Genomic DNA, 25258 nt, shown 5'->3' on the forward strand with positions numbered 1-25258 from the left:
ATTTACGGTAAGTTAAACGATAAATATCATCATTATTATTATTATTATTATTACTTGGTCTAATTTGTTTTCTGTTTTTATATTTGCAGTTCGATCGTAACAGTTCGATAAGGTACAGTTCACGTAGAGCAAGAACTTTAGAATCGTTGGCTTCCATATACGAAGTAAGTTTTGTCATCGTTAATTAATCATTTCCACGTGTTAATTAACATATAAATGATTTACCGCCATTTTCTTTTTTTTTTTTTTTATAGGAGGATGATTTGAAGAAAACGTTAGAAGAAAGTAGTTGCATGCAGCGAACATACGATAAATATATCGATTTAACGATCGTCAATGAAGATTTCGACGTGACTTTTCGTAAAATTATCGAAGCGTTGGATAAAATGAGTACCGAACATCAATGGGTACCCGTTAATTGGGTTTATTAAAAAAAAAAATTAAAGGGGCGGGGGAGGAAAAAAAAAGTACAAATCATCATTTACAAAATGTTAAAACGAGAGGTGGAAAGGGGGAAGAGAGAAGAGAGAAGGAGGGAAAAGAAAATCTGAAATTTATTACAAATTTCATTTTTTTCCCCGCCCCCTCGTCCTCCTCTCCACCACTCGGCCTGTTTTAATTAATTTTTTTTTTTTGTTGCAAAAATTTTCCAGAAAAAAAATTCTAAATGTGTGTGTACATATTTACCGACATATATATATATATATATATATATATATATATATATATATATATATTTATATGATAATGATAATAATAATAATGATAATTAGTAACGCAGGTGTAATTAGGTTTTTTATAATAATAATAATAATAATAGCGATGTTAGTCACGATACTTTCTAAAGAAAGTTTTTTAATTTTTAACAAACAAAACTGCCGTCCATTTTAAAAAAAAGTAATATTTAACGTTAGAAATAATTAATTATATTTAAAATATATATATATATATATATATATATATATATATATTTATATTATGTATATTTCAATTATTATTATTATTATTATTATCATTAATTAATTTATAACTTTAAAATGTTTTTTTTTATATATAAAAAATTTAAAATTTAATTTTATAAAAAAATTGTGGCAATATATATATATATTTTATTATAATTAAACTTATTATTATTATTTTTTTTTTGTTTTCCTTCGACCTTCGAATTTTAACGTTCGCTTTAAAAAAAAATGGCCCCATACATTTAAAAAAATTTTGCGATTAAAAGTATTTAAAATTTTCCGCGGAAATTTTTTGCTTGTTTACATTTTAAGCAGGTAAACATTGTTTGTTTATATTTTTGTTTACATTTTTCTGACCTTGGATTCAAGGTTTTTTGAAATTTTTTCTGAAAAATTAAATTTTTACGAAAATCTTTGTTTGTTTACATTTTTGTTTACATTTTAAGGAGGTAAACATTGTTTGTTTATATTTTTGTTTACGTTTTTATACGTCCTTGGATTTTATGTTTTTCTGATACATCAGAGAAAATTTTTTGATGTTTTTAGTGAAGAATGACCTTTGTAGGCGGGAATTTTCATGATTAGGAGTGAAAATAATAATAATATCAATTATAATATTAATAAAACAATAATTTATTTAAACAATAAAATTTTCTTTACAAATATAATACAATATACATTTATATAAAATTTTTTTTTGTTTTTTAAATATGCGTAAAATAATTATAATAATAAAAAACAAAATTCATTTGGTTACAGTAATAATAATAATAAGTATTTGGGTGTCGCACAATTAATAAATACACAAACAATATAAAAAAAAATCATTATTATTATTTTGTCAAGTCATCATTGTAATAAAGCTGAATGGCAGGAATGTAACAATTTTCCGGCATGCCCAATTCTCCGAATTTACGTCTTTCGTCGTAAATTTCATTTTCTTCCAGAGTTTTCCTCATGTTCAATTTTTCACCTTCGAATTTAAACGTGTAACTTTTTATGTGTGAATTCCTTGGCAAAAGTCTTTCGAGAATTTGATAAAGATTTTCTTCTGCTGCCACCTTTCCAGATGTGCGAGAGAGAGAGAGAGAAAAAAAAACAGTTTCGTTAAATATTAAAAGAGTTGTTCAATTTTCTTTTTTATTGTATGTAATTAATTTACTTACCCACGCCAAACTGTTCCTGTGGGATTCTGGAACAGCCGTGTTTACGATTTTCAATGGCCTAGGATTTTTCGATAGTAATCCCACGACGTATTTTTTATTCCGCCACCAGGGCAAACCATCGTAGGGCCTTTTCACACCCGGCAAAGGTTGCCATTTCGTCGATGGTACTTGTGGATGAACGTGAGGAATGGGACCGTGAGGGCAGTAAGGCACTTTGACACCCGTCACTGGATGAATCATATATTTTATCTTGAAAAAAAAAAAAAAATAATAGTTTTCGTTAATTAATTAATCGGATTCGAACGTTGTTCTTTCGCGGTTGAGAGACTCGACTCACGTCTTGAGTCCTTTTATCGAACCAATGGGATATATCTTTTCCGGCATGAGCCAAAAGAGGTTTGACTTCTTTTTCGTTTTCGTATTCTTTTACTATCGGAGTGACGTCACAGACTTTACCCAAAAAACTCACCCAACAATCTTCGGGTTTGTTGTGAAGGATGACATCGGTCGGAAGGTAATAACGAAGTCCGAATTCGTTTCTTTCTACTTCTTTTTCCCCTTCATCTTTTTTCTTTTCGTTCTTTTGTTCCTTTTCCATTTAAATAATTTTCATACACTTGTTTTGTTTTCTTTTCTTTTTTTACTCTCTCAATTATTATTATTATTATTATTATTATTTATGAAAACGCTATAAATATTTTTTTCAATTTTTTTTTTTTTTTCAACATGGGCGACGACGATTCGCGATAAAAAAATATAATGATTTTTAAAAATGAATAACAAATATATTTACACCTATTATTATTATTATTTCTTATTATTATTATTATTATTATTAGTATTTAATAATTCACGATTAAATGCGATGTGATTTGGAGGGGGGGAAAAAAAAAAAACTTTTTTATTAAAGATATTATCGAACGTTATGGTTTCTGCTATTTAATAAGTAAACAAAACAAACAACAACAATAACAATAATAATAACAACAACAACAACAACAACAACAACTACAGAGACAAATAAACATGAATAGGACGGCAAAAATCCTTCGGAAATGTTCCGATTCGAAGGATTCATCATTTGAAATTCTTTTGAAAAAAAAGATTTCGGGTAAAGTAAAACCGTTAAGGAAACCGCATTTGAATGATTATTTAAATATTTCTTATTCTCTCGCGAGAAGCGTTCGCTACGAACAGTTTCTCGTCGCTTTAGGAGTTCAACACAAAGTCATTAAGGAAACTGTCAAAATACGGCCGACGGTGACTCTGTCGGAAGAAAAGAACGACGGCGTTGAAGTAAGGACGAACGAAAACAATGGGAACGATGACGACCGCGGTGGCGGTGGCGGCGGCGGCGTCGACGACGACGACTATCGCTACGTTCTCACGACGACATATCACAATTTGCCGACGCAAATATTGAAATTCAAAGAGGGAGAAGTTTACAGGGAAAGATCGGGGGGCGAAAGAATAAAATCCGATTTCAAGATAAGAGGTAACAGAGTCATCGAGAAACAAAATCTCAACGGGAAACAAGTCATCATCGAAAGGAAATTCGGGGAAAACGATTTGGTCGTGACGATGAAAACGTCAAAGGTTGAATGTCAAAGGTTTTACGTTTCCGTTTTCGAGTCGAAACACACGATCAACACGGAAACGTCACGGAGACAATCGTTTACGAGACAACACGATTCGGCCGCGCTCACGGAAATCCTTCCGGAAGAAACCCTCGTCGAAGAGATCAAAATGGAGGAAATCGACAGCGAAGAAATTTGCTATTGAAGTATTTGCCATTGTTCCTTCCTTCCACTCCACCCCATCTGCTCACCCTACTCCCTCCTCCCTCTTCCCTCCCCTTTTATTCAAAGGAAAAGTGATATAAACTCACCGGACGTGCGTGCGCACGTTGACTTATCAATGATTTCCCTTCGATGGAATTTTTTCTAGAAAATCTTTAAGTATTATTTTTTCAACGGCTTCCATGTCCACGTTCGAGGATTGAGTGCGCAAACCCACGGTCGCAAAAAACGAATGAAGTTGTTGTAGGGAATCTATGTAGCCATCTTCCAAAAGTAAACGTCCCTCTTTACCCTCCAGACTTCCCTTCAGGGGCCCGTACTGAAATTTTATTACATTTTAGCAGATGAAAATTTTCTTTTTTTTTTTTTTTTTTTAACAAAATAAAAGAACGAATCGACAAAATCCTCACCTTTGCATCCATCAATCGGCAAATTCTCATGACGTGTGGTATGAAATCGAGACCGTTTGCACGTTCCACGTCGTTTGTCGAATTTTCCATCGGTGACCCGTTTGTACACGATGGTGACGACGAGACGACGTCGGAAACGAAAGCCCAACGATACCTGCAAAGTAACAACAACAAAAATCAACATTATCCGGAAGAAGAAGTAGAAGAAGAAGATGGAATCGAATCAATTTTTTAAATAATGTTTTTTTTTACATTTGAAATTGCGGAAGGTGATGAGTCGGCAACAGGACGGCCAAATCCAATAATTTAGAAGCTGCGAGTATTAATTGCAACCAATGAGGATGTCCGTGAGCGTGAAGACCGTTGTTACTGTTGGAAACCCATGAAGAATCCAGTGCAGACATTAATTTTATGTGCGAACTGAAATTTTCACGTTACCAAAAAAAAAAAAAAAAAAAAAAACATTTTTTAAAAACAAACTCCATATTTATTTTTGTAATTTTCACCAGCGTGATTAGTGTAAAAAAAAAAAAAAAAGCATGTTAGAATAAATTTTAAATAAAATAAAAATAACGAACACGATTTAAATAAATTTTTTTTTTTTAACTTACCTCGATCTAAAATCCGTTAATTAATTTATTTATTTATTTATTTAGTTATCCAAAATAAGCCACCGCCCCCAAAACAAAAAAAAAAAAAAACAATTAAACGTCTTGCACGCAATAAAAAAACAAAATTTAATATATATACTTTTTCCAAAAAGTTAATTAAATTCTCTCTCTCTCTCTCAAAAAAAAATGTTATCATTATCATTACTATTATTATTATTATTATTATTTCCGTTTATTCTTTTACAATGTTAATAATAATAATAATAATGATAATAAAAGCACAGTGCGTTACCAAAAAACCTTCCCATCCGCACCTCTCTCTCTCTCTCTCTCTCTCTTTTATGAATTGAAATTTTTTTTATTCGTTTTCCACACCTGAATTCTTCCGAATGAGTGCACAATTCCTGTTCGACTAGAGTAAAAACTTGCACCATTTCGCTTATGACCATGGGCCAAAGGGAAATAACGTTGTGCGACGACATTCTAAGGAGTAAAATTCGAAAACACAAAAATACCTGAGCTTGAACGGATGGAACGACTTGGGGAAGCCGAAGAATTTCCGATAATTTTTCTAAACGTTTTCGAATGGAAAAAAAAAAAAAAAGAAAAGAAAATTACGTCATCACGATCGACCGTTTTTCTCAAATCCTTTTTCCACAGACACACACAAAAAAAAAACTCACCTTGAATATTTGGCATGAATTTGTGGTATTGATCGGCTTCGCTGCAAAATATCACGAATGCTAAACGTTTCAATAATTGAGATCTTTGCTCGTATTCTTGTTCTCGAGATGAAAACAAAGTGTACGATCCTCCCTGAGACATTGAAATTTTATCTAAAAAAAAAATAAATACGGAAAAGCGTGAAAAGCGTGTGTGTGTGAGGGGGGGGGGAAATTCTCCCGTTCGATTATTTTATCAGTAACGTACTCATTAAATCTCTAAAACTTGTAATATCGTGAGTCATTAGATTATCGATGATTATCGTCCAATACGATAAACATTCCAAATTCATTTGAAACAAGGATGATTCCAGTAGGAGTTCGAAAACTTCTCGCTTCCATGCTTTTCGCGTGTATTGAAATCCGCTAATGTTCGAAAGGAGTTGAGAACACGCGGCGAAACTTGGTAGATTTTTAGGTCTGAAAATAACAAGACGAAAAAAAAAAAATAAATATTGATGTGATGTGAAAAACGAAAAAGAAAATAATATTTAAAAAAAAAAAAAAAGAAAAGAAAACTCACAAGTGACTTTTTAAATATGGCGTTATGTTATACATAAGATTCGTTAGAAGAGCCGCGACTTTGTCTTTTTCCTGACTCCCGTAACTCACATCGAGTAGCGGAGCTAAAATTTGAGCTAAAACTAATTGTGCTTGAACGCTGTGTTGTTGAGCAACCGACATTGAACCTGCAAAAAAAAAAAAAAAATTACTTCACTCAAACGCGAGAGAGAGAGAGAGAGAGAGAGAGAGAGAGAGAAAAACAAAGACAAACAAATTTTTAACCTTCGTTTTCTTCTTCGGTCACTTCCAAATCTTCTTTCACGGCTAAATTTCTTCTAAGCCAAGTCTTATGTTCGAGACACGCTCCGGCCACGTTTCCACAAACTTCAATCAACTGAAATCACCGATGATGATGATGATAATAATATTTAAAAAAAAATCAACCACATAAATCAAGTAAATCTCTCTCACCTTTGCAGCAACATCTTGTAAATCTCTTTGATTTTTTTTCTCATCGAACGGCGGACATTTTTGTACGAATTCATTTAAAATGGCCAACATGAGAAACAGTGCAGGAGGAGCGAGTAAAATTCCATCCCTCAACAAAGACAACAGCGAATTCCAACTTTCTCCCAACTGAGAACTGCTACTGATTTGCATGTAAGTATAAAATAATTCTAAAACGCTTACGTCGAGTGAAACGATCTGAAAATCAAAAAGGGAAAAAAAAATTTAAAAACGTTCATTTATTTTTAAAAAAAGAAAATTTTTTTTTTTGTAATTACCGAAGAAGTTCCCTGAATGGCCGGAGGTTGCTTGACGACGGATTGAACCGTTTGAACGAGAGTATCCATCGGTGTTACTTTTATTGCACTTAATAAATTGACTAATACCATTTGATTTGGACTTGCTACGGGTAGTACCTTTTTCCCTTGATCCCCGCCTCTTCTTTCTTCCCACGTCACCGCGACGGCGGCAACAAATATAGCACCGTGATGAAGTGATATCGGACTTAAAAATCCCAATATTTGATTTTTGACGACTTTCGGATTGCCCCAAACGCACAATTCTAAATCGCAATCAATGCATTCGGTGACTGCTTGCCACAGAGCAGCCACGCTCGATATTATTCTCGGCATATTAGCGAGAAGATTCCTTCTCACGCTCGCCAACGTTTCCATTTGTTGTTGATTCCTTCCCTTTCCCGATTCCTAAAATTTAAAATTATTTTAAAATAAAATTATTTTTTTTTCTCTCTCTCTCTCGCAACAAGTGGATCGGGGAAAAAAAATCCCCCTTTCGAATAAATAATAATAATAATAATTATTTATAAATTTTTTTATGACATATCATCAACAACAAACAACATTCCATCACAAAAAAAAAATTCAAACAAAAACGGATTCGATTTGTAACAATGTCGAATGTAAAAGAATGATCGATTTCTTCTATCTTGTCGTAAATAAATGGTACCTCGAAATAATGAAATGAATGCTAAACGTGCTACAACAACAAACACCAAACCCTGCCTGGATGAAAGAGACTCGGATTTGAATCTCGTCATACCTAGTTTGCTCCACAAGAAACACAGAGTTGTCAAATTGATTAGATCCCAACTTAAACAAATTCACGAAGAAGGCTTTATAAATAATCTTGGCAACGAGTAACTACTACCACTACTACCCTTCTTTAATTAGATGAGGCAATCTGAAAAGGTACCGTTTAAAAATAAACATTTGTTTTTCTCTTCTTTCCATGTGATCAAGTGAAACGACAGCGTCACCAAACAACCAATTCCGACAAACGATTTTCGATAAAAATGAAATGGTGGAAAACACGACGGATATTGACAATTCGTCAAGAAGTCATTCAAGAAGCAAATCCATTTGTTACTGTCTTCCGCTTTTCTTACTACTAATAATATTTTTAATTTTTCTCATGGTGTGGATTTCGGCCGGACCTTTAAGCAATGTCATTTTTCACACTCCCATTCCTCCCAGTGCATTTATAAGAACCGATGCGATTTGCGGTTTCGAAAAGAAATACCTTTTAAGATGGAGCAAATCAGAGTACTACGATTAGATTCTTTTCTATTTTTTTTCTCTCTCTCTCTCTCTCTCTCTTTTTTTTTCTTTTTTTATACAAAAATAAACTGTTCCCTCTTCTCTCCTCCTCCTCCTTCTCGATTCTGATAATTATTATTATCATCTTACCTGAACAAGCGAACTTGACGTGAATACGTGAACTAGGTTACTTAATATCTGCGCAGGATTTGACCCGGGTATTCCCGAAGGACTCGAACCGATGAGCGGTGATAATGGTTGCGGCGATACTTGTTGGTTCGAATCCAAAATGCAAAAGTGACAGAGCACGGTTAAAGCTTCCAGTTGAGTCACGGCGTAACCGGGAGGAAAATTTTCATCCTTTTCACTTATAAATAATCATAATAATAATAATAAATATTCAACTTCGCTTGCTTTTGTAAATTTATATATATATTATTTTTTTAGTCTTTTTTTTTATATTTTTTTTTTAAATAAAAATTTTAATGATAATTTTACCTTTTTCGATTTGAATAAAAACCAGCTAGTTCTTCAATGTTACTACAAATTTGATTAACAGTCACCATGACAATGTGAGGTAAAGCTGTGCCTAAATACGGAAGAGACGATGTTATCAATTCGGTCCAGTTGTAGTGGAGCCATCGCATTTTACCCTATTTATTAATTTTTTCTTTTTTTTAATCTATACGTACACGTATGAAATCAACAAAGCATATCATCGAGCACACACGCGCACGCACACACGCACACACGCGCGCACGCACACACGCGGCGCTGGAACGCGAATATGTATAAAGTCGTTAAAAAAGGACAAATTTTGACTTACTTTCAAAGACAAAGCCGTGAGTACGCATTTTATAAACATGGGTTGATTCGAAATTGAAGAGTCCGGCGAGTATTTCGATTCCAATTCCGTGTTTTCTACGGAATTACCCTTGGAATTCACGCCATCGACGTTATCAGTCTTTTGACATTCGATTTGCTGTTCCAACATGACCAGAGCCTGCAAAACCTTCAACAATTGTATTTGAAAAGCGGAAGCGTGTTCGGTCATTCCCGCGACACCTTCTCCGCTCTCATCGGGATCATTGAAATCTAATATTTCTTCGGTGAAAGATTTTTGTTCCATGAAATAATTTTGCTGTCGGTGAATGCTCAACAGACTCGACATAATGCAGTACAAAACCGTTCTTTGAACTTTTCCGCGATTTAAAACGTCCGCAATGTAATTGGCAAATCCTTTTCCACTGTCCCGAACAATGGGTATGAGTTTATTGCAAATGTGCATTAAAATTTCAACGCTCATGAGTTGAACCTAAAACAGGTTTGTTTTTTTTTTAATTGTAAACAAATACGAAAACATTTAAAATTCTCTCTCTGTTTTTTTTTTTTTTTTTTACCTGTCGATTTCCGGCTATTTCTTCCGCGGTCAATTTCAAAATTCCTAAATTCGGATAATAACTCCTGACAAAATTCAGGCATAGGGTAACTAAAATTTCCAAATACATGTTAGATCTATAAATGTTCATGTACTCGTTTAAAGATTTTGTGCCACCGTGAAAATTCCTTCCGAATATCGATTTTTTATGCCTTGCAAGGAGAGCCAATAGATCGGACGGAAAAGGCGCATTCACAATTCCTAAAATAAATCAATGAAACCTTGATAATCCAGAAAAAAAAAAAAAAAACCCGAATTCGGCAAAGAGAAAACGCGAGTCTTTCAACGTACCTGAAGATGCCGAACAGCATAAAAACAGTCTTGAATTCGTCAAAATGATATTTTTAAGAGTATTTAAAGCGTATAACGTCCTGCAAGAATCGTAAACTCCGCAATAAAGCAAAATGTGAGAGTGATAAGGATGGACAGCGACTCCAGGTTTCGTATATTTGGCTGAGGGAAGTTCGTTATCATCCGATGTTTTCACGACGGTGTCCACGATCGAATTCAATACACTCGAAACGATTTCGAAACTTGTCTCACTGTTAACATCATCTTCTTTTTCGTTTTTGTTAAAATACTCGTTGGCCGAATGAGAATCGTCGCATTCTCCCTGCATGAAATCCATCAATTTGTTTTTCAGATGACCGAAAAACCTCAAATCGCTCGTTGGAGTTTCGGACGTTGTCGTGACTTCCAGAGTGACTCTCGGTTGGCGGGCTAATATTTCGGCATCCCCTTCCGGATCCGAATTGGATGATTTTAACGAGTCGTAGGGTGGCAAGCTGCTCTGCACGGAAGAATCATCTCCGATAAAGTCGTAATCCGAGAATCCTCGTGATAACGGATTGACCAAAACTGATATGTTTCCATCGTACGTCGAAGGTAATTCGATATCTCTTTGGGTATTTTTTTTAGTCACGAAACTCGATCTGCTGTCGCCGCGATCCTTGAGACTCGTCACGGCAAATATTCTTTGCTGATTGTTAGATGGGATCTTTGAATTTTTTTTCCACCTCCATTTTAATTTTTTTGATAGCATATCTAAACAAAAAGAAAATTATGAATGAAAATTGCGCGCACTAACACATAAGAAAAATTTAAAATAATTTTCCTCGACCTTTTTCATTTAAAGTATTCGAAACGTGATATATGACGTTTCCATCAACCGAACTTATCGCGTATATTTTACTGTAATTTTCATCGACTTGAGAATTTTCTTCCTGAGTCTCGGATCCCACGTTCGAATGTTGAATGCTCACGTGAAGAATGCTCATTCTCGCAGTTGCAGGATCCAATAACATTAACAAAACGGGATCCAACAATCGGGGCAAATCCCCTTTTATCAGAGACTGAACCAAACAAGTTTGAGTTTCCACTTTAAGAGGCACGTTCTCGGGCAAAAGTAAATTATCCAACACTTTCAAAAGACATTTGTGAAATAGTTTGTTTTGACGTTTATCTTTCAATGTAATTTCACGGCCGACGTGCCAGAGTTTGATGAACCTGTGAAGTGCTTCGACTCGACCGCTTTCCGAACCGTTGAGCAAAGCTTCGCCCAAAACGCGTTCGAGAGAGTCATCCGAGTGAAAGAAGGAATGAAGTTGATACAAGAGTTCGATGCAACGAACTTGTAAATCGTACGGTAAATCACCCAAATGTTTCCAAAGTATTTTCGACAAAATCTGAAAGTTTAAATTGAAAATTTTGACATTGAGCGTAAATTAAAATTTGGTAAACGGGCTATGAAAATGGTATACCAACCTCAAGAACATAAGTACTTTGCTCCAAGTAATCAACTTGATAAGGATTTATCAGGGCGAGTACCCCGATTTCCGACGACGATAATTTTAAAAGCGTTACTAAATCGAACAAGGTTTTTATTGCCGTAAGCTGAAGAACTGGAGTTTTATCCAGCTTGCACGCGCAAATGATAACGAATTTGACGCAGGGAGAAAAAACAACATTTTCTTTGTCACTGCCGGCGTTCATCATTGGAAAAGATGACAATTCGACCAATATTTCCGATGCGATTTTAAATGGTTCTTCCCATTTCTCATTACCATCCGCTGCGATTTCCAAAGTCAAATTTTCTTCTTCGGGACTGTTTTTCCACGATGTGAACTCGTTCGACGAAAAATCCTCGTTCATGACGGCTGTCAAAAGTTTTTTCAACTTTTTCGCATAATCTTTTTCACTTTCACCATCCGGATTTCTTTTTAAATTTTCAAACGCGCACGTCACGAACTGACCGTGTAATATTCTTCCTCCGCTCAGGAGCGTCGTGTAAAAAATCTCGTAGTTGGATAAAAAATTTTTAAAAATGGACGAAAATTTCATTATTTCTGCCGACACGACGGATTTCGTTTCGTCCGAATACACTCTAACTTTGGGTAAATCTTCATTTTCCGATTTTTCGTTTCCGACTCTGGAACGAATGACCCCCGCATTGATGAGTTCCGTGGGGGGTTTTTTAATTTCCGATTTATTTAAAACTTTTTCTATCTCGGCGAAAATTTGAATTTTCGAAAGTATCAATGCGCACAATTTCAAACATCGGGCTATTTGTTGCGGAGAAAGCGTCGAAATGTAATTTGTCAGTTGATTGACGATGTGAAGAATTAAATTTAATAAAAATTGGCTCGAATTATCCGTTCCTCCTTCGAGAGGAACGACACCGAGGAGGAATTCGCACAACTCGCAAATTTCCCAAATGTTGGGAAATCCCGTTCCCACGGATTTCACAACGACGGAACTTTCAATTTCCAATATCGTCGTCAATTCTTCGATATTTACTTTACAAGCCTGATCGAATAGGGACCCTAAATACAACCAAACGTACCAAGGTTCGAGGGAACTGAATAGCAAATTGGCGGATTTTAATATTTCTTGTTTTGATTTGCCGCCATTGAACCTGTTGTCGTCGCGACAGGACAAATATAAAGTTCTGAAAACTTCGTATAGGATTTCATCTAGGATTACGGGTCCGACATCTTGTTTATCTAAAAGTGACATTAATAATCGATACGGACGAATATCTGGACATTGAAAATTTTGTTGCTTTAAAACTGATTTGACACCCTGTAACAGAAAAAAAGAAAGAAAAATCTTTAAGCGATATACTAATAATTTAAATGATAATAATAATAATAATAGGAATGCTCTATCTTTCAAAATCATCATAAGTATAAAATAATAAGCAATCAAAAAAAAAAAAAAAAAAATGGAGTAAAACTTTTTGTTGTTGTTTTCAAATTTTATTTAAAGACAATAATTTTTTTTCGTTATTGTTTTATTGTTTTAATATTTAATTAAATAACGATTTAAATTTTTAAAACAACAAAAACAAATTTTTTAAAAGGAAAAACATTTTTTTTTTTTGTTTTCATTTTCTATTGTTTAATCTGCACTAAAGATGTTTTTTTTCTATTTCATTTGACCTTGAAATTTTGAACCGACAGTAGTATAGTAATCGATAATGCATCATTAAAAAATTTTAAATTATTATTATTATCATTATCATTATTATTTTATTACAAAATAAATTGAATGAATTCAGGTATAACGGTTTAAAAAAAAAAAAAAAAAAAAAAAAAAAAAAAAAAAAAGAAAATTATTTGATATTTTTTATCTCGGTTAAAATTTAAAAAAATTCATAAAAACTTTTTTTCCAATCGTAGTAATAATAATAATGATGATTATTCTTCGTATTTAAAAAATGAATTTATGTGATAAAATCGTTAATGCAGCATTAAATGAATTGAATTTATCCGTATAATTGATACTAAATTAATTAATAAATCCATTTATTTCCATAGATAATTAAAATTGATTTTTCATTATTACCTATTAATTTAATTAATTTTGTTAATTATTACTACGATAATATGATTACCGGAAATGAGGAATATATTTCTCCCCCCCCCCTTTTTTTTTTTTTTACTAAACAAAACAATCAAAAGATAAAAAAACAAAACAAAAAATAGTAAAATTACAATTAAAAAAAGAAAAATGATTAAAAATAGCAAAGAGATAACATAAATAGAGCCTTTTGTTTTGTTTTGTTTTATTAATAAATAATTTAAAATTGTTTTAATAAATTAGAACGAGAAAAAAAAAAAAAAAAAAAAACTTTGAACAATGATATATAGAAATATGAGGAATGAAACAGCTGACAATATGATAACATTATCAGTAATTACATATCAAATCAAACAATAAAATTAATAAAGAAACAAAATCCAAAGTTAAAGATCAAATCAAGTTTTAAAATGAATTTCTTTTTAATAAATAAATAATTTTAATAAATTACCTCTACTAATATCTTTTTGGAATATGTATCAAAATATAAACTTGTTTGTGAAACTTCTCCAATGGTTTCTAATTTTTTTATAAATGGATGATCCATGCTTAATTGTGAAACGTTCAAATCGGAACCTAAAAGCCACGAATATAATCTTCTATTCAATGACATGTCTCTCCTGAGAACTGTTGTCACAGCACTTGTTACTAAATTTATTAAAAGTGATTCATCTAGTAAATAGGTATGTAATGGAAATCCAATCAGGAGTAAATCCAAGGAACTTCTTTGAACCAATACGTTTGAATCTTGAACTCCAGCACATAAAGCTTTAACCTAAGAGATAAAGATTTATTATTATTATGATCAAAATATCTGTCATGTTTTTAATAACTTATTAATAACTGCAATTTAAGATGTTAAACATATAAAATAATATTTTTACTTAATATTTGTAAGTAAAATAAACTAACCATAACTTCAACATTATTTCCCAAAACATATTTCTGATCTTCCATTGAATATTTCCTATTAAAATTTGAAAGGACAAATGAAATCGCTGGAAGTCTCACAGCTGAATTATTGCAAACGCATTCCCATAAACAACTATAAAAAAATTCTTTTCCAACTCCGTCGCAAACTTTATGAAGCAAAGCATTTGTCCTATCAAAATGATCAGATCCCTCTTCCAAACCGGGAAGAACACCACTTATAAATCCAGAAAGCCCAGGTCTCAAACAGGGCCCTAAAGGTACAAAATGAGTTTCGTAAATGGTAAGCAGCGATGGTTTTACATTCATGGCTGAATGTCCGAATAATGGGAAAAGACCTATAAAAAAATGTTTAAAAATTATTTTTCAGAGAAGACGATTTGAAACAATTGAAAGGAATTTTTTAGAAAATTACTTAACCTGCACTGTAAATAAATAATTCATGACTTAATCTATTCGTTCCCATACATTTGAATATAGTGTCATAAGTTTCTAAGGCTTTTAAATGAACACCAGATGGTAGAGCAAAATGAGTGCACTGAGCCAACCTTTTACTTATTTTAATTCTTCTAGGTATTATAGGATACTTTTGATTGTCTTTTAACACTTTATTTAATTTTCCTAGAGCCGAAATGAGATCGGCCCATTCGTTAGTATTTTCGAATGCTTTAAGTGCTTTATCCACTGCAGAGACATATAATCTATATTTGGCTTCTTTCATAACTTCAAATTCTTCCATTGTCACCGAACTCATTTTTTTTTGCCTTTAATTGTTAATATCACTAATAACAAACTTAATTTACACGTGAACAAGGTAAGTATCCTTTGACACTTAATAAATTAACACAGTGTTTTACTTTTATCTACGACTAATTATTAAAAAAAAAAAAAAAAAAAATGACATTTTTTTTTCTTTCATTTCGATTGACGATACCGACAAAATATAAAAATGACAATATGTTTTTTTTTAAATACGATTAAATTATAATAAATTTAAAATTAATAAAAACATAACTTAAATTATATTTAAAAAAAAAATAATAATAATAATAATAAATATTATTCTTATTCGCGCTCTTTGGTGTCGATACTTGTTAACAAAGTGACGAAAATTGTTATGTGTTTACTAATTTTTTCTGCCACGTTTTACTCGTTTGAAACAACGTGTCAGTAGAACGAAAATAGATCACTAGTTATCGTTTGTATGAATTCACTGAAAAACGTTACAATTTGACTTAAAAACCAATCATCGTCGAAATGGAACCAAGTGGATTAAGTAAAAAAGAATATTTAAAAAAATATTTATCAGGTGGAAAAAAAAAGAAAAAAGAAAAAAAGAAACCCGGTCAAAGTGTCATAACTAAGTAATTTCATTGTTTAATTATTCATTTACATTTTTCGCTATTAAACCAATTTACCTTTTCTTTTTTAGGTTATAATTAATTAAAATTATTTAAAAAAAAATTGTTTTTATTAAAATTTAAGGTATTAAATTTAGTTTGTGTAGGATTTAGTGTGTGTTTCTTGGTACCTGATTATCATTACAGAAAAATTCATTTACTATTTTTAAAGCAAGCAGTTTTTTGTTTTTTACTGTAAAATTTTTTTTTGTTTACTTGTTTGAAGGGTAATTTTAGACATTTTATTATTAATAATTCAGAATTGGAAATTTATTCAATTTGGTAACTTTTATTTTCTCTTTCCCAATAATTAAAATAAAATTTCTGTTATGAATTTAATTAATTTTTAGATTTATTAATGTAAGAATGCACACATTTTATTGTAACTAATTATAACTACCAAAAACATTTCAAATATATATATAATTCTAATTATTTTTTTTTAAAGTAATAAAATTATTTCGATTTATGGGATTAAAAAAAACAAAAGAAAACAAAATATATTTTTTAACATTATAACATGTTATCGTGTAACAATCGATCTAATTTTAAATAGTTTTTTTTTTTTTTTTTTTCTATAACAAAATTTTACATTTGCTTTTTCATTACCAATTTTTTATTTTATAATTAATGATTAGTTTTCTAAAGTTAAATAAATTCAAAATTAATTAATGATGCCACTGAATCTTAATATTTTCTATTAATAATTAAAGTTTTCTGCTTATACTGATTCAAAATGTTAATAACTGTCAAAATCGATTAGTGTAAAAAAAAATCGAAATACTTTTTTTTCTTTTTCGTTTGGTGAATAATTGAGTTTGATTAATTTGTATTTTTTTTTTGTTTTTGTTAATACTGTAAATTTAATTTATTTGGATCTATGAAAAATAGCATCTGGTGATGGGGGACCTACATATGTCTCATAATAATTTTCTGAAACATTTTGCCTTCTGTAATTTGCAAAAATAGCAATCGATTTTATTTCTAACGAAGTCGGTTTTATTTCCGAGAGTGAGGCTGGCATTCCTTCTAAAAACTTTTTCCATTTTTCAGCATATTTTTCATTTTTTAATATTGACACTTGATTCATTATTCTATTTTCATGTTCTTTCCTTCCGAAGAGTGGTAAAACATCATAAGAAAATTTTTCCGAGTTTATTGGAAAATATTTTATTCTCACTTCTCTCGGAAGGACTAGATCTTGATAACATTGTCTCTTTTTGATATCATCTTCAGATATCATTTTTACTTAAAAATTTCCATCAGTGGCACAAAAATTTGTTTTTTTAACTTTGTTGCATTCTTTTTTTTTTATATATATACACTTTTAAAAAATAAATAAAGAATGCAGAATAAAAGAACTTTACATTAAAGATTGATCAAAAAAATATTCATCAAAAATTGTTAACGACCATATTTGAACTTTAGTAATAATTTTAATGTTTTAATTACAATAAAAAGTTTTTTTTTTTTTTATTATATTTTAGATCACGGATTGTAGACGATGACATTGATATAAATAAAATAAAACCCATAGATGAAAATGAATTGGAAATTTATGATTTGGCTGAAGAAGCTCCTCAAATCGTGGGAATAATCGACGAACGACCTGAAGAAGTCAGAATTATGTCTGAATATAGAAGCACTAAAAAATGGAAAATAGTAGCTGACGAATACGGTATAGAAAATATCAAAGTGACAGCAATAGATCAAAAAAAATCAGAGAACGGATCGCCTCGTAGAGGGGAGGAGGATGAAATTAGTATGGAATCGAAAACAAACCTTAAAGAAAACCTAACTGAATCTAATAAAACATTTTTAAAGAATGAAGGAGATTATGATTCGCTTCATTCTAAAAAAACTATCATCTCAGAAAAAAACAATGGTATAAAAGAAGATCCCGATGCTTCGCCACCAAGACAAAGAACCCGAAGAGACTCTGACGCTTCGCCACCTAGACAAAGAACTCGGAGGGATTCTGATGCTTCGCCACCTAGACAAAGAACTCGAAGGGATTCTGACGCTTCACCACCAAGACAAAGAACTCGAAGGGACTCTGACGCTTCACCACCAAGACAAAGAACTCGGAGGGATTCTGATGCTTCGCCACCTAGACAAAGAACTCGAAGGGATTCTGATGCTTCGCCACCTAGACAAAGAACTCGAAGGGATTCTGACGCTTCACCACCCAGACACAGAACTCGCAGAAATTCTGACTCTTCACCACCGAGGCATAAAAGACGAAGAGATTTTAATGCATCCCCAACCAGACGAAAAGATCGTAAAGATTCAGATTTTCGCTCACCTAGAAGAAGACACGAAAATAATTCGGATTCATATTCATCATCGAGAAACAAAAAAAACAATTCCTACAAATCCGTCGATGATAGAAATTTTTCATCCCCCAAAAACCGCGATAAAAACGTGGATAATCGAAATGATAAGTTAAATTTAAAAGAAGACAATAATCGTTTATTAAAAAATTCATCAAAAGATGATAGGTACGGGTTAAACGTAAAAGAAAAGGTTAACGTGGAAATAAAAAAAGAAAAAAAAACATTAACGGGAAAAAAAGCGGGTCTACAAAGCGCGGAAGAAATGAGAAAAGAAGCCGTCATACTCCGGCAAAAAGAAAAAGAAATGTTTGAAAAGGTAATTTTTTGTCTTACTTAACTTATTTATTTATTTTCTTTCAACTTTATGTTTATAATAATAATAATAATAATAAATGTTTTTAAGATGTCGGACGATGTTACCGGGAAAGACGCAGAAGCGATCGTGAGAAATCGTAAAACAGGACGACGTCACGACGCCAAAGAAGAAGCGAGAAAAAAAAGGGAAAAAGAAGAAAAAGAAGCCGAAAGGATCGCACAATATGCCGTTTGGGGTAAAGGGTAAGTTATTCTAACATCGGGATTATAGAGGGGGGGGAGGAAGGGTTTAACTTACGAGAATTTTAATTACAGGGTGAAACAAGTCAAAGACAGAGAGGATAAAATAAACGACGACCTATACGAAATGTCTAAACCCCTTGCGAGGTACAAAGACGACAAAGATCTCGACGAAATGTTAAAAAATCAAGAAAGGGATGGGGATCCGATGTTGGAATACATAAAACGTAAGAAGAAAAAAACCGAATCGGGATCGAATGCGAAACCCGAATACCAGGGTCTATATTTACCCAACAGATACGATATCAAACCGGGTCACAAATGGGACGGGGTCGATAGGTCAAACGGTTACGAGAAAAAATGGTTCGAAGAACAAAGTGCTAAAAAAGCGCGGGAAGAAGAAGCGTTTAAATGGAGTACGGCGGACATGTAAAAAATAATAATAATAATAAATTTCTGTATATATTTGTGCGCGCGTGTGTGTGTATTATATGTAAAATAAAAATTTAAAAAACAAAATAATAATAATAATGATAATAAATATGAAAAGTAAAAAAAAAAAAAAAATGTAAACGAGCCTACAAAAAAAAAAAAACAATAAATATTTTTATTTAGTGCCAAATAATAATAATAATAAAATCCTCCTTGTCTAGTTATTCCATCGCTGAAAATCGCTTCAACTAAATCCAGATTGTGTCTGGCACGCAGAGAAACTTTTTTTTTTTTTTCTCTTTTTTTTTCTTTTTTTTTTTTTGTATTTTCTATTCAGTTCAGTTTGTGTTTTGTGACGGGGGGCACCGGGAGGTGATTTAAAAAAAAACAAAAAACAAAAAACAAAAAAAATAAAAAACGGTTTTTCGGGAAAAAAGTTCGATCGGTCCCGGGAAACGAAAAACGATTTTTTTTTAGTTTTCTTTTAATTAAAAAAAATTTTTTTTTTTTTAAACAATAATAATAATAATAATAATAATTTGTTTGAAAATCGTGTCAATTATCGATTTTTTTTTTTTTTTAAACCATTTAACGGTAAAAGTTTATTAATAATAATAATAATTATTATTATCGATTTTTATTTATTTACTTTGAAAGGGGTTTTAAATTAAAAATAAATATTTTGTGTCCTACTATTATTATTATTATTTATTTATTTATTTATTTTTTTACTTGTTGCTTGTTTGAAAAAAAAAAAAAAATTTTTTTCCAATATGTCGGCCGGGTTTTTTTTTTTTTTAAAATAAATAAAGAGGGAAGATTCGAAAAAATGTTTTTTAATAACCTTGACACGTTACCGGAAATCTAAAAATAAATTTAAAAAAAAAAAAAAAAATTTCCTCCCATTTAAAAAATTATTATTATTATTATTATTATTATTATTATTATTTGATTTAAATAAATTTTATAAAAAGAATTAAAATTTTTTTTGGGTTTTTTTTGTGGTGATGATGATGATGATGATAATGGACGTAAGCCAAAAAATTGAACGTATTCGTAATAAGCACGCGATTTTTTTTTTATATTAGGCGCTAACGCCCTTTTTTCGCCGCTATCATCATCATCATCATCATCATTATTATTATTATTAATAGTCTTTACGCAAACAAAAACCGCCGGATATCGTTAAATTTAAAAAAAAAGAAAAAAAAAAAAAAAGGAAAAAATATTACGATTGAAATTTTTTTTTTTTAAACGCGTGGCAGTAGAAACGTCGCGATTGTCGTCGTTGTTGTTGTTTGTTGTTTGTTGTTATTAATTAACTTAACGATAAACCAAATATCAGACAAACACACACAATAAAAAAAAATTTTTTTTTTCTATTACACATCGTCACGTTTTTTTTTTTTTTATTTAAAAAATCCGTCGTGTCGCTGAAACTTCCGGCATTTTGTTTTCTTTGGTTTTATTTAAAAAATTTTAAAGAAATTAAATTTTTTTTTTTTTTAGATTAAAATATACGTCATCGATTACGTCATCGAGTGAATATATATATTTATATATATAAATATTTTATTTGTATATTTTTAGAACGTGAAAAATTGTTTGGTTTTCGAGTTTTTGAGAGTTTTTTTTTTTTTTAAATTTGAAAAAAATGGGATGTAACACGAGTAAAGATCCGACATTATTAGGTGTTGAAAATATAGGAACCGGAAATACAAATAAAAATTTTAATAATGAATTAAACATTGTCGAAGAATCGGATAATAATTTGGACTTTAATACCACACCACAACAACTCAAAATAAAAATTTAAATATGGAAAATAACGATTGTAATAAGTATCAGATGATAAAAATGATCAAATTATTAACGATGGAATGGAAAAATTAATTAATAATAATGGTAATGATGATGATAATGATGATGTTTCAACGAAAACAATTAAAAGTAAGCAAAAAAAAAAAAAAAAATTCATGCGTTTGTTTTGTTTTTTCTTGTTTTCTTTAACATTTTTTTTCCCTATTTTTTAAACCAATTTTTATAGATTTAACATTTGCTCTATCGACGAAACGATAATTTTTAATTTTGTTTAATAATAATAATAATAATAACTAATTTTCGCTTATTTAAAAAAAAAAAAAAAAAAAAAAAAAAAAAAAAAAAGTTTAAGAAAATTTGATGTGAGTTTTTATTAGTTTGATTTTTCACTCACAGATGTCAGACCTGTACCGTATGATTTTCCACCATAAAAAAAAAAATTTTTTTTAAAAATAATATTATTATTATTATTTAACGAAAGCCCCCCACCCCTCTCTCTCCCCTCCAAAAAGAGGGGAAAAAATTGAAATTACGAAAATATAAAATAAATATTAAGGGGTATTTTGTAAACTATTAATTTAACCCTGAACTATTTTCTTTTTTTTTTAAATGTTCAAATATTATTTTTCCATAGAGTAAGAAAATCCATATAGAAAAATGGGTGGATCGAAATGTAAAAAGTTTTTTTTTTTTTTTTTTTTCAAGACATTAACCTAATTTTAAAAAATTACCAAGAGAATTTATTTTTATCATTATTACTATTATTATTATTCTACGATTTGATTCTTTTTTTTTTTTTTTTTGTTCTTTTGTAATGATAATAATGATGATGATTTGCATTCGAATTGTTTCTTCTATTCGCGAGGGAGGGAGGGGAGGGGGAGAAAGAAAAAGAAACAAAAAAAAAAAAATTTATTCTTTTTAAATTGGATGAATGTGTTGATATGTTTTTAAATTCGTAAAAAAAAAAAATATTTTTTTTTTGTTATCATTATTTTTCGTTATCGATAAGAAACCGAAACAAAACAAAAAAAATGTTTTTTGAATTTTTGTTTTGAAACAAAACAAACAAACAAACAAAAATTTTTTTTTTATGGGTTACATGTTAAAAAGCAATTACCACGCAAATTCCGGTTTTTTCTTTTTTTTTTCTTTTTTGAAAATTCATAACAAAATTAATTTATCGTTTTCGTTTTTTTTTTAAAAACGAATTATTAGGTCAAAGGTTAAAAATTAAAACAAATATTTTTTTCTTTTCTTTTTCTTAATAATAATAATAATAATAACGAAAATAGAAATAATTGCATTTGATTTTTTTTTTTTATTTAAAAAAAAAAATTGTTTTTAATTTCCGGTTTATTTTTTTTTATTTTTTTTTTCTCGTCTGGCTGAGAATCAAAAAATTTTTTTTTTTTTTTTCTTATTCTAATTCCACGTTCATTATCATCTAAAATTTATTTATTTATTCATTTATTTTTCGCCACCATTTTTTTTTCTTTCTTTTTTCTAATGCCAAGTTTTGTATATTTTTTGACGTTTTCATTTTTTTTTCTTATTTCCTTCCTTTCTTTCTTTTTTATTTTCCTTTTTCTTACTTTTTCTTTTTCTCTCATATATTTTTTTATGTCTGGTTTTAATGTCACAATAACATAATAATAATAATAATAATATTTATTATTTGTTTATTTATTTATTTATCAACGAAAATAATTAAAACACGAGGTTTCATCATTTTCACGTTAATTACTTCCCTCCTTCTCACTCTCTCTCTCCCTTTACCCCCTCACCAACACCATTCCCATTTTGTTATGTAAATGATTAACGTATAAATAATAATAATAATAATAATAATAATAATAATAAATATAAAATACTATGAATAATTAGTCATATCATTTTTAGTTTATTATAAATAAATCTTCGTATGAATATATATTTATATATTTATATATTTTATAATCTTATTTATTTACTACATTATTATTATTATTATTATACATCATCATCATCATCATCTTAAGTTTTTATTTCTTTATTTCCCATTAAACATTTCTCAACGTTATTAATAATAATAATATTAATGATAATAAAAATAATAATAAAAAGAAAAGAATAAAATGGTTTAATCGCACAGAAAAAAAAAACATTATTATTATTATCATCACACACATACGATTTTCACTGTCGGAAAAACATTGGAAAAAGAAAGAAAAAGAAAAGAAAAGAAAGAAAAGAAAGAAAAAAAAAGAAAAAATTATGGAACATATCATTAAAAGGGGAATTTTTTTTGTGTCGGAAAATGCGCAGGCGTTTCGTGTCCCAGGCTCTACCATTCCATCTTTTCAGTTTTCTCGCGAACGGTCAACGTGTAAAAAGGTTTTTCCCGAGTTTAAAACATTTAAGAAAATTTTTTTTGTTTTTTTTTTGATTGTATTACTATTATCATCATCATCATTATTATTAAATAAATATATATATTAAAGTCGTGAAAAAATCAAAAATAAATAAATTAATAAAATTTAAATACGTGAGTACATTTTTTTATATTATTTTATTTCATTTATAACGTTATTGAATTTTCTTAATTTTCCCGCGCTTATTTTTTATATTTTTATTTAAATAAAAAAAAAAAAATTAATAACATTTTAATAATTTATTATACGTAATTGCGTACGAAATCCCCCCACTTTTTTTTATTATTTTTTTTTCGTTAAAAAAAAGTTTAAAAAAAATAAATAAAAAAATTTTTTTTTTTTATCGACGTACATAAATTATAATTATTATTATTATTATTATTAAACATCGTAAAACGATTTGAAATTTGCATATACATAATAATAATAATAATAATAATAATAATAATAATAAATAACGGTGGTAATTATTAATAAATAAATAAGTATCTCAAAAAAAATTAAAAATAGAAAAATGTTAATAATAATTTAAAAAAATTTTTTTTTTTCGTTTCGCATAATAATAATAATAATAATAATAATTTAAATTTAATTACGTTTGTCGTATTTTCCACTTATTAAAATAATTAAAATTAAAATTAAAAAACGTCGTCTGCTTTATTTATTATACTCGATTACGTGTAAAAAAAAAAAAAAAGAAAAAAACGTTTTCGGTTAAAATTAAAATAATTTTTTTTTATTATTATTAATTATCATTATCATTATTATTTATTATTTACGTTCGAAATGTAATAATAAAACGGTAGGAATTAGGTAATTATTACTCTGTCGGTAGGTGTTAATCACGAGTAATAATTAATTAATTTTTCTTACTAATTAAAAAAAATTGTTAATTTTTCACGAAAAAAAATGTAAACTTTTCTTGCACGCCATTAAAAAATTTATTACTTGAAAAAAAAAAAAAAAAAGTGAAAGTGAAAGTGAAACCAACATGAGCAGACGATATTTTAAATTTTTCAAAAACGAAATTTTATTCCCGACCCGATAATAATAATAATAATAATAATATATTTAAATTACCAGAAATAATTTTTTTTTTATGTGTGAAAATTAAAATTATTTTTAATCGATACGAATTTGATTGAAATTTTTTTTTACTAACAATTTACCCCTTGATTTATCATCATTATTTAATAATTACGTCACGATTTCTGACGTCATCGTTAAAAAAAATTTTTAAAAGAATAAAAAAAAAAATCGACGAGATTCGTACATTCGATCGATTCGAATGATTTCGAAAAAAAAAAAATTTTTTTTTCTTTTTTTTCTTTTTTTTTTTTATCATTTCAATTCATTCTGGAAATTTCCATTTGTTACCTTTTTGACACGTTACATTATCAATTTTCTCCAGTTTTATCACACGAGAACATTTTTAATAATTCAATAGATCAAAAAATCAAATCAAATTTTATAAAATGAAAATGAAAAAGTGAGAGAGATTTAAAATTAAAAAAAAAATTATTATTTATAAATAAAACTCAACAAACAAACGAACACTCAAACAAACACTCAAACAAACAAACGAACAAACAAAGTCTCTTTTTTTTTTTAAAATTCCAGTTAAATTATTATTAATTTTCATTCTGGACAAAAACGTTTTTTTTTCAATTATTATTCATTATAAATAAAAATAAATTCTTTATTGAAATCGTAAAAAAAAAAACCGGAAATAGAAATAAAATTCCTCCCCCCCCACGAAGTTTTATTTTTCATAAATAAAGATTAATAATAATAATAATAATAATAATAATAATAATAATAATAATAATAATAT

General features: G+C 29.4%; 6 protein-coding genes across 6 annotated transcripts in view; 3 read left to right on the forward strand and 3 right to left on the reverse strand.

Annotated features, from left to right (window-relative positions):
* Positions 1 to 431, forward strand: part of Phum_PHUM091990 (uncharacterized protein) — a gene marked incomplete at both ends in the record, with an annotated part of 3384 nt that extends 2953 nt beyond the window's left edge. The window contains 2 exons of the mRNA XM_002423843.1: positions 90 to 164; positions 255 to 431. Of these exons, the coding sequence (XP_002423888.1) occupies positions 90 to 164; positions 255 to 431 (252 nt within the window). The remainder of the gene's footprint in view (positions 1 to 89; positions 165 to 254) is intronic.
* A 1364-nt stretch (positions 432 to 1795) lies between these two features.
* Phum_PHUM092100 (uncharacterized protein) lies at positions 1796 to 2726 on the reverse strand (the record flags this gene model as incomplete). The annotated part of the gene is made up of 3 exons (XM_002423844.1): positions 1796 to 2023; positions 2129 to 2377; positions 2466 to 2726. The coding sequence occupies 3 exons, from the start codon at positions 2724 to 2726 to the stop codon at positions 1796 to 1798; spliced, it is 738 nt and encodes a 245-aa protein (XP_002423889.1).
* Positions 2727 to 3154: 428 nt separating this feature from the next.
* On the forward strand, positions 3155 to 3910 carry Phum_PHUM092110 (fatty acid-binding protein, putative; the record flags this gene model as incomplete). The annotated part of the gene is made up of 2 exons (XM_002423845.1): positions 3155 to 3424; positions 3563 to 3910. The coding sequence occupies 2 exons, from the start codon at positions 3155 to 3157 to the stop codon at positions 3908 to 3910; spliced, it is 618 nt and encodes a 205-aa protein (XP_002423890.1).
* A 132-nt stretch (positions 3911 to 4042) lies between these two features.
* Positions 4043 to 15220, reverse strand: Phum_PHUM092120 (uncharacterized protein; the record flags this gene model as incomplete). Its single annotated transcript, XM_002423846.1, has 20 exons — positions 4043 to 4246; positions 4338 to 4491; positions 4590 to 4757; positions 5324 to 5519; positions 5632 to 5784; positions 5879 to 6090; positions 6194 to 6359; positions 6457 to 6568; positions 6646 to 6879; positions 6960 to 7385; positions 8388 to 8604; positions 8736 to 8890; positions 9064 to 9552; positions 9638 to 9876; positions 9967 to 10719; positions 10796 to 11360; positions 11440 to 12756; positions 13988 to 14311; positions 14449 to 14804; positions 14887 to 15220. 20 exons carry the CDS (start codon positions 15218 to 15220, stop codon positions 4043 to 4045), a joined length of 6774 nt encoding a protein of 2257 aa, XP_002423891.1.
* Positions 15221 to 16734: 1514 nt separating this feature from the next.
* Positions 16735 to 17109, reverse strand: Phum_PHUM092130 (uncharacterized protein; the record flags this gene model as incomplete). Its single annotated transcript, XM_002423847.1, has 2 exons — positions 16735 to 16816; positions 16856 to 17109. The coding sequence occupies 2 exons, from the start codon at positions 17107 to 17109 to the stop codon at positions 16735 to 16737; spliced, it is 336 nt and encodes a 111-aa protein (XP_002423892.1).
* Positions 17110 to 17492: 383 nt separating this feature from the next.
* Positions 17493 to 19190, forward strand: Phum_PHUM092140 (coiled-coil domain-containing protein, putative; the record flags this gene model as incomplete). The annotated part of the gene is made up of 4 exons (XM_002423848.1): positions 17493 to 18310; positions 18368 to 18518; positions 18606 to 18760; positions 18833 to 19190. The coding sequence occupies 4 exons, from the start codon at positions 17493 to 17495 to the stop codon at positions 19188 to 19190; spliced, it is 1482 nt and encodes a 493-aa protein (XP_002423893.1).
* Between the last annotated feature and the right edge of the window lie 6068 nt (positions 19191 to 25258).

Source organism: Pediculus humanus, genomic scaffold (genome assembly GCF_000006295.1).
Source record: "Pediculus humanus corporis 1103172107444 genomic scaffold, whole genome shotgun sequence".
Taxonomy (NCBI): Eukaryota; Metazoa; Arthropoda; class Insecta; order Psocodea; family Pediculidae; genus Pediculus; species Pediculus humanus.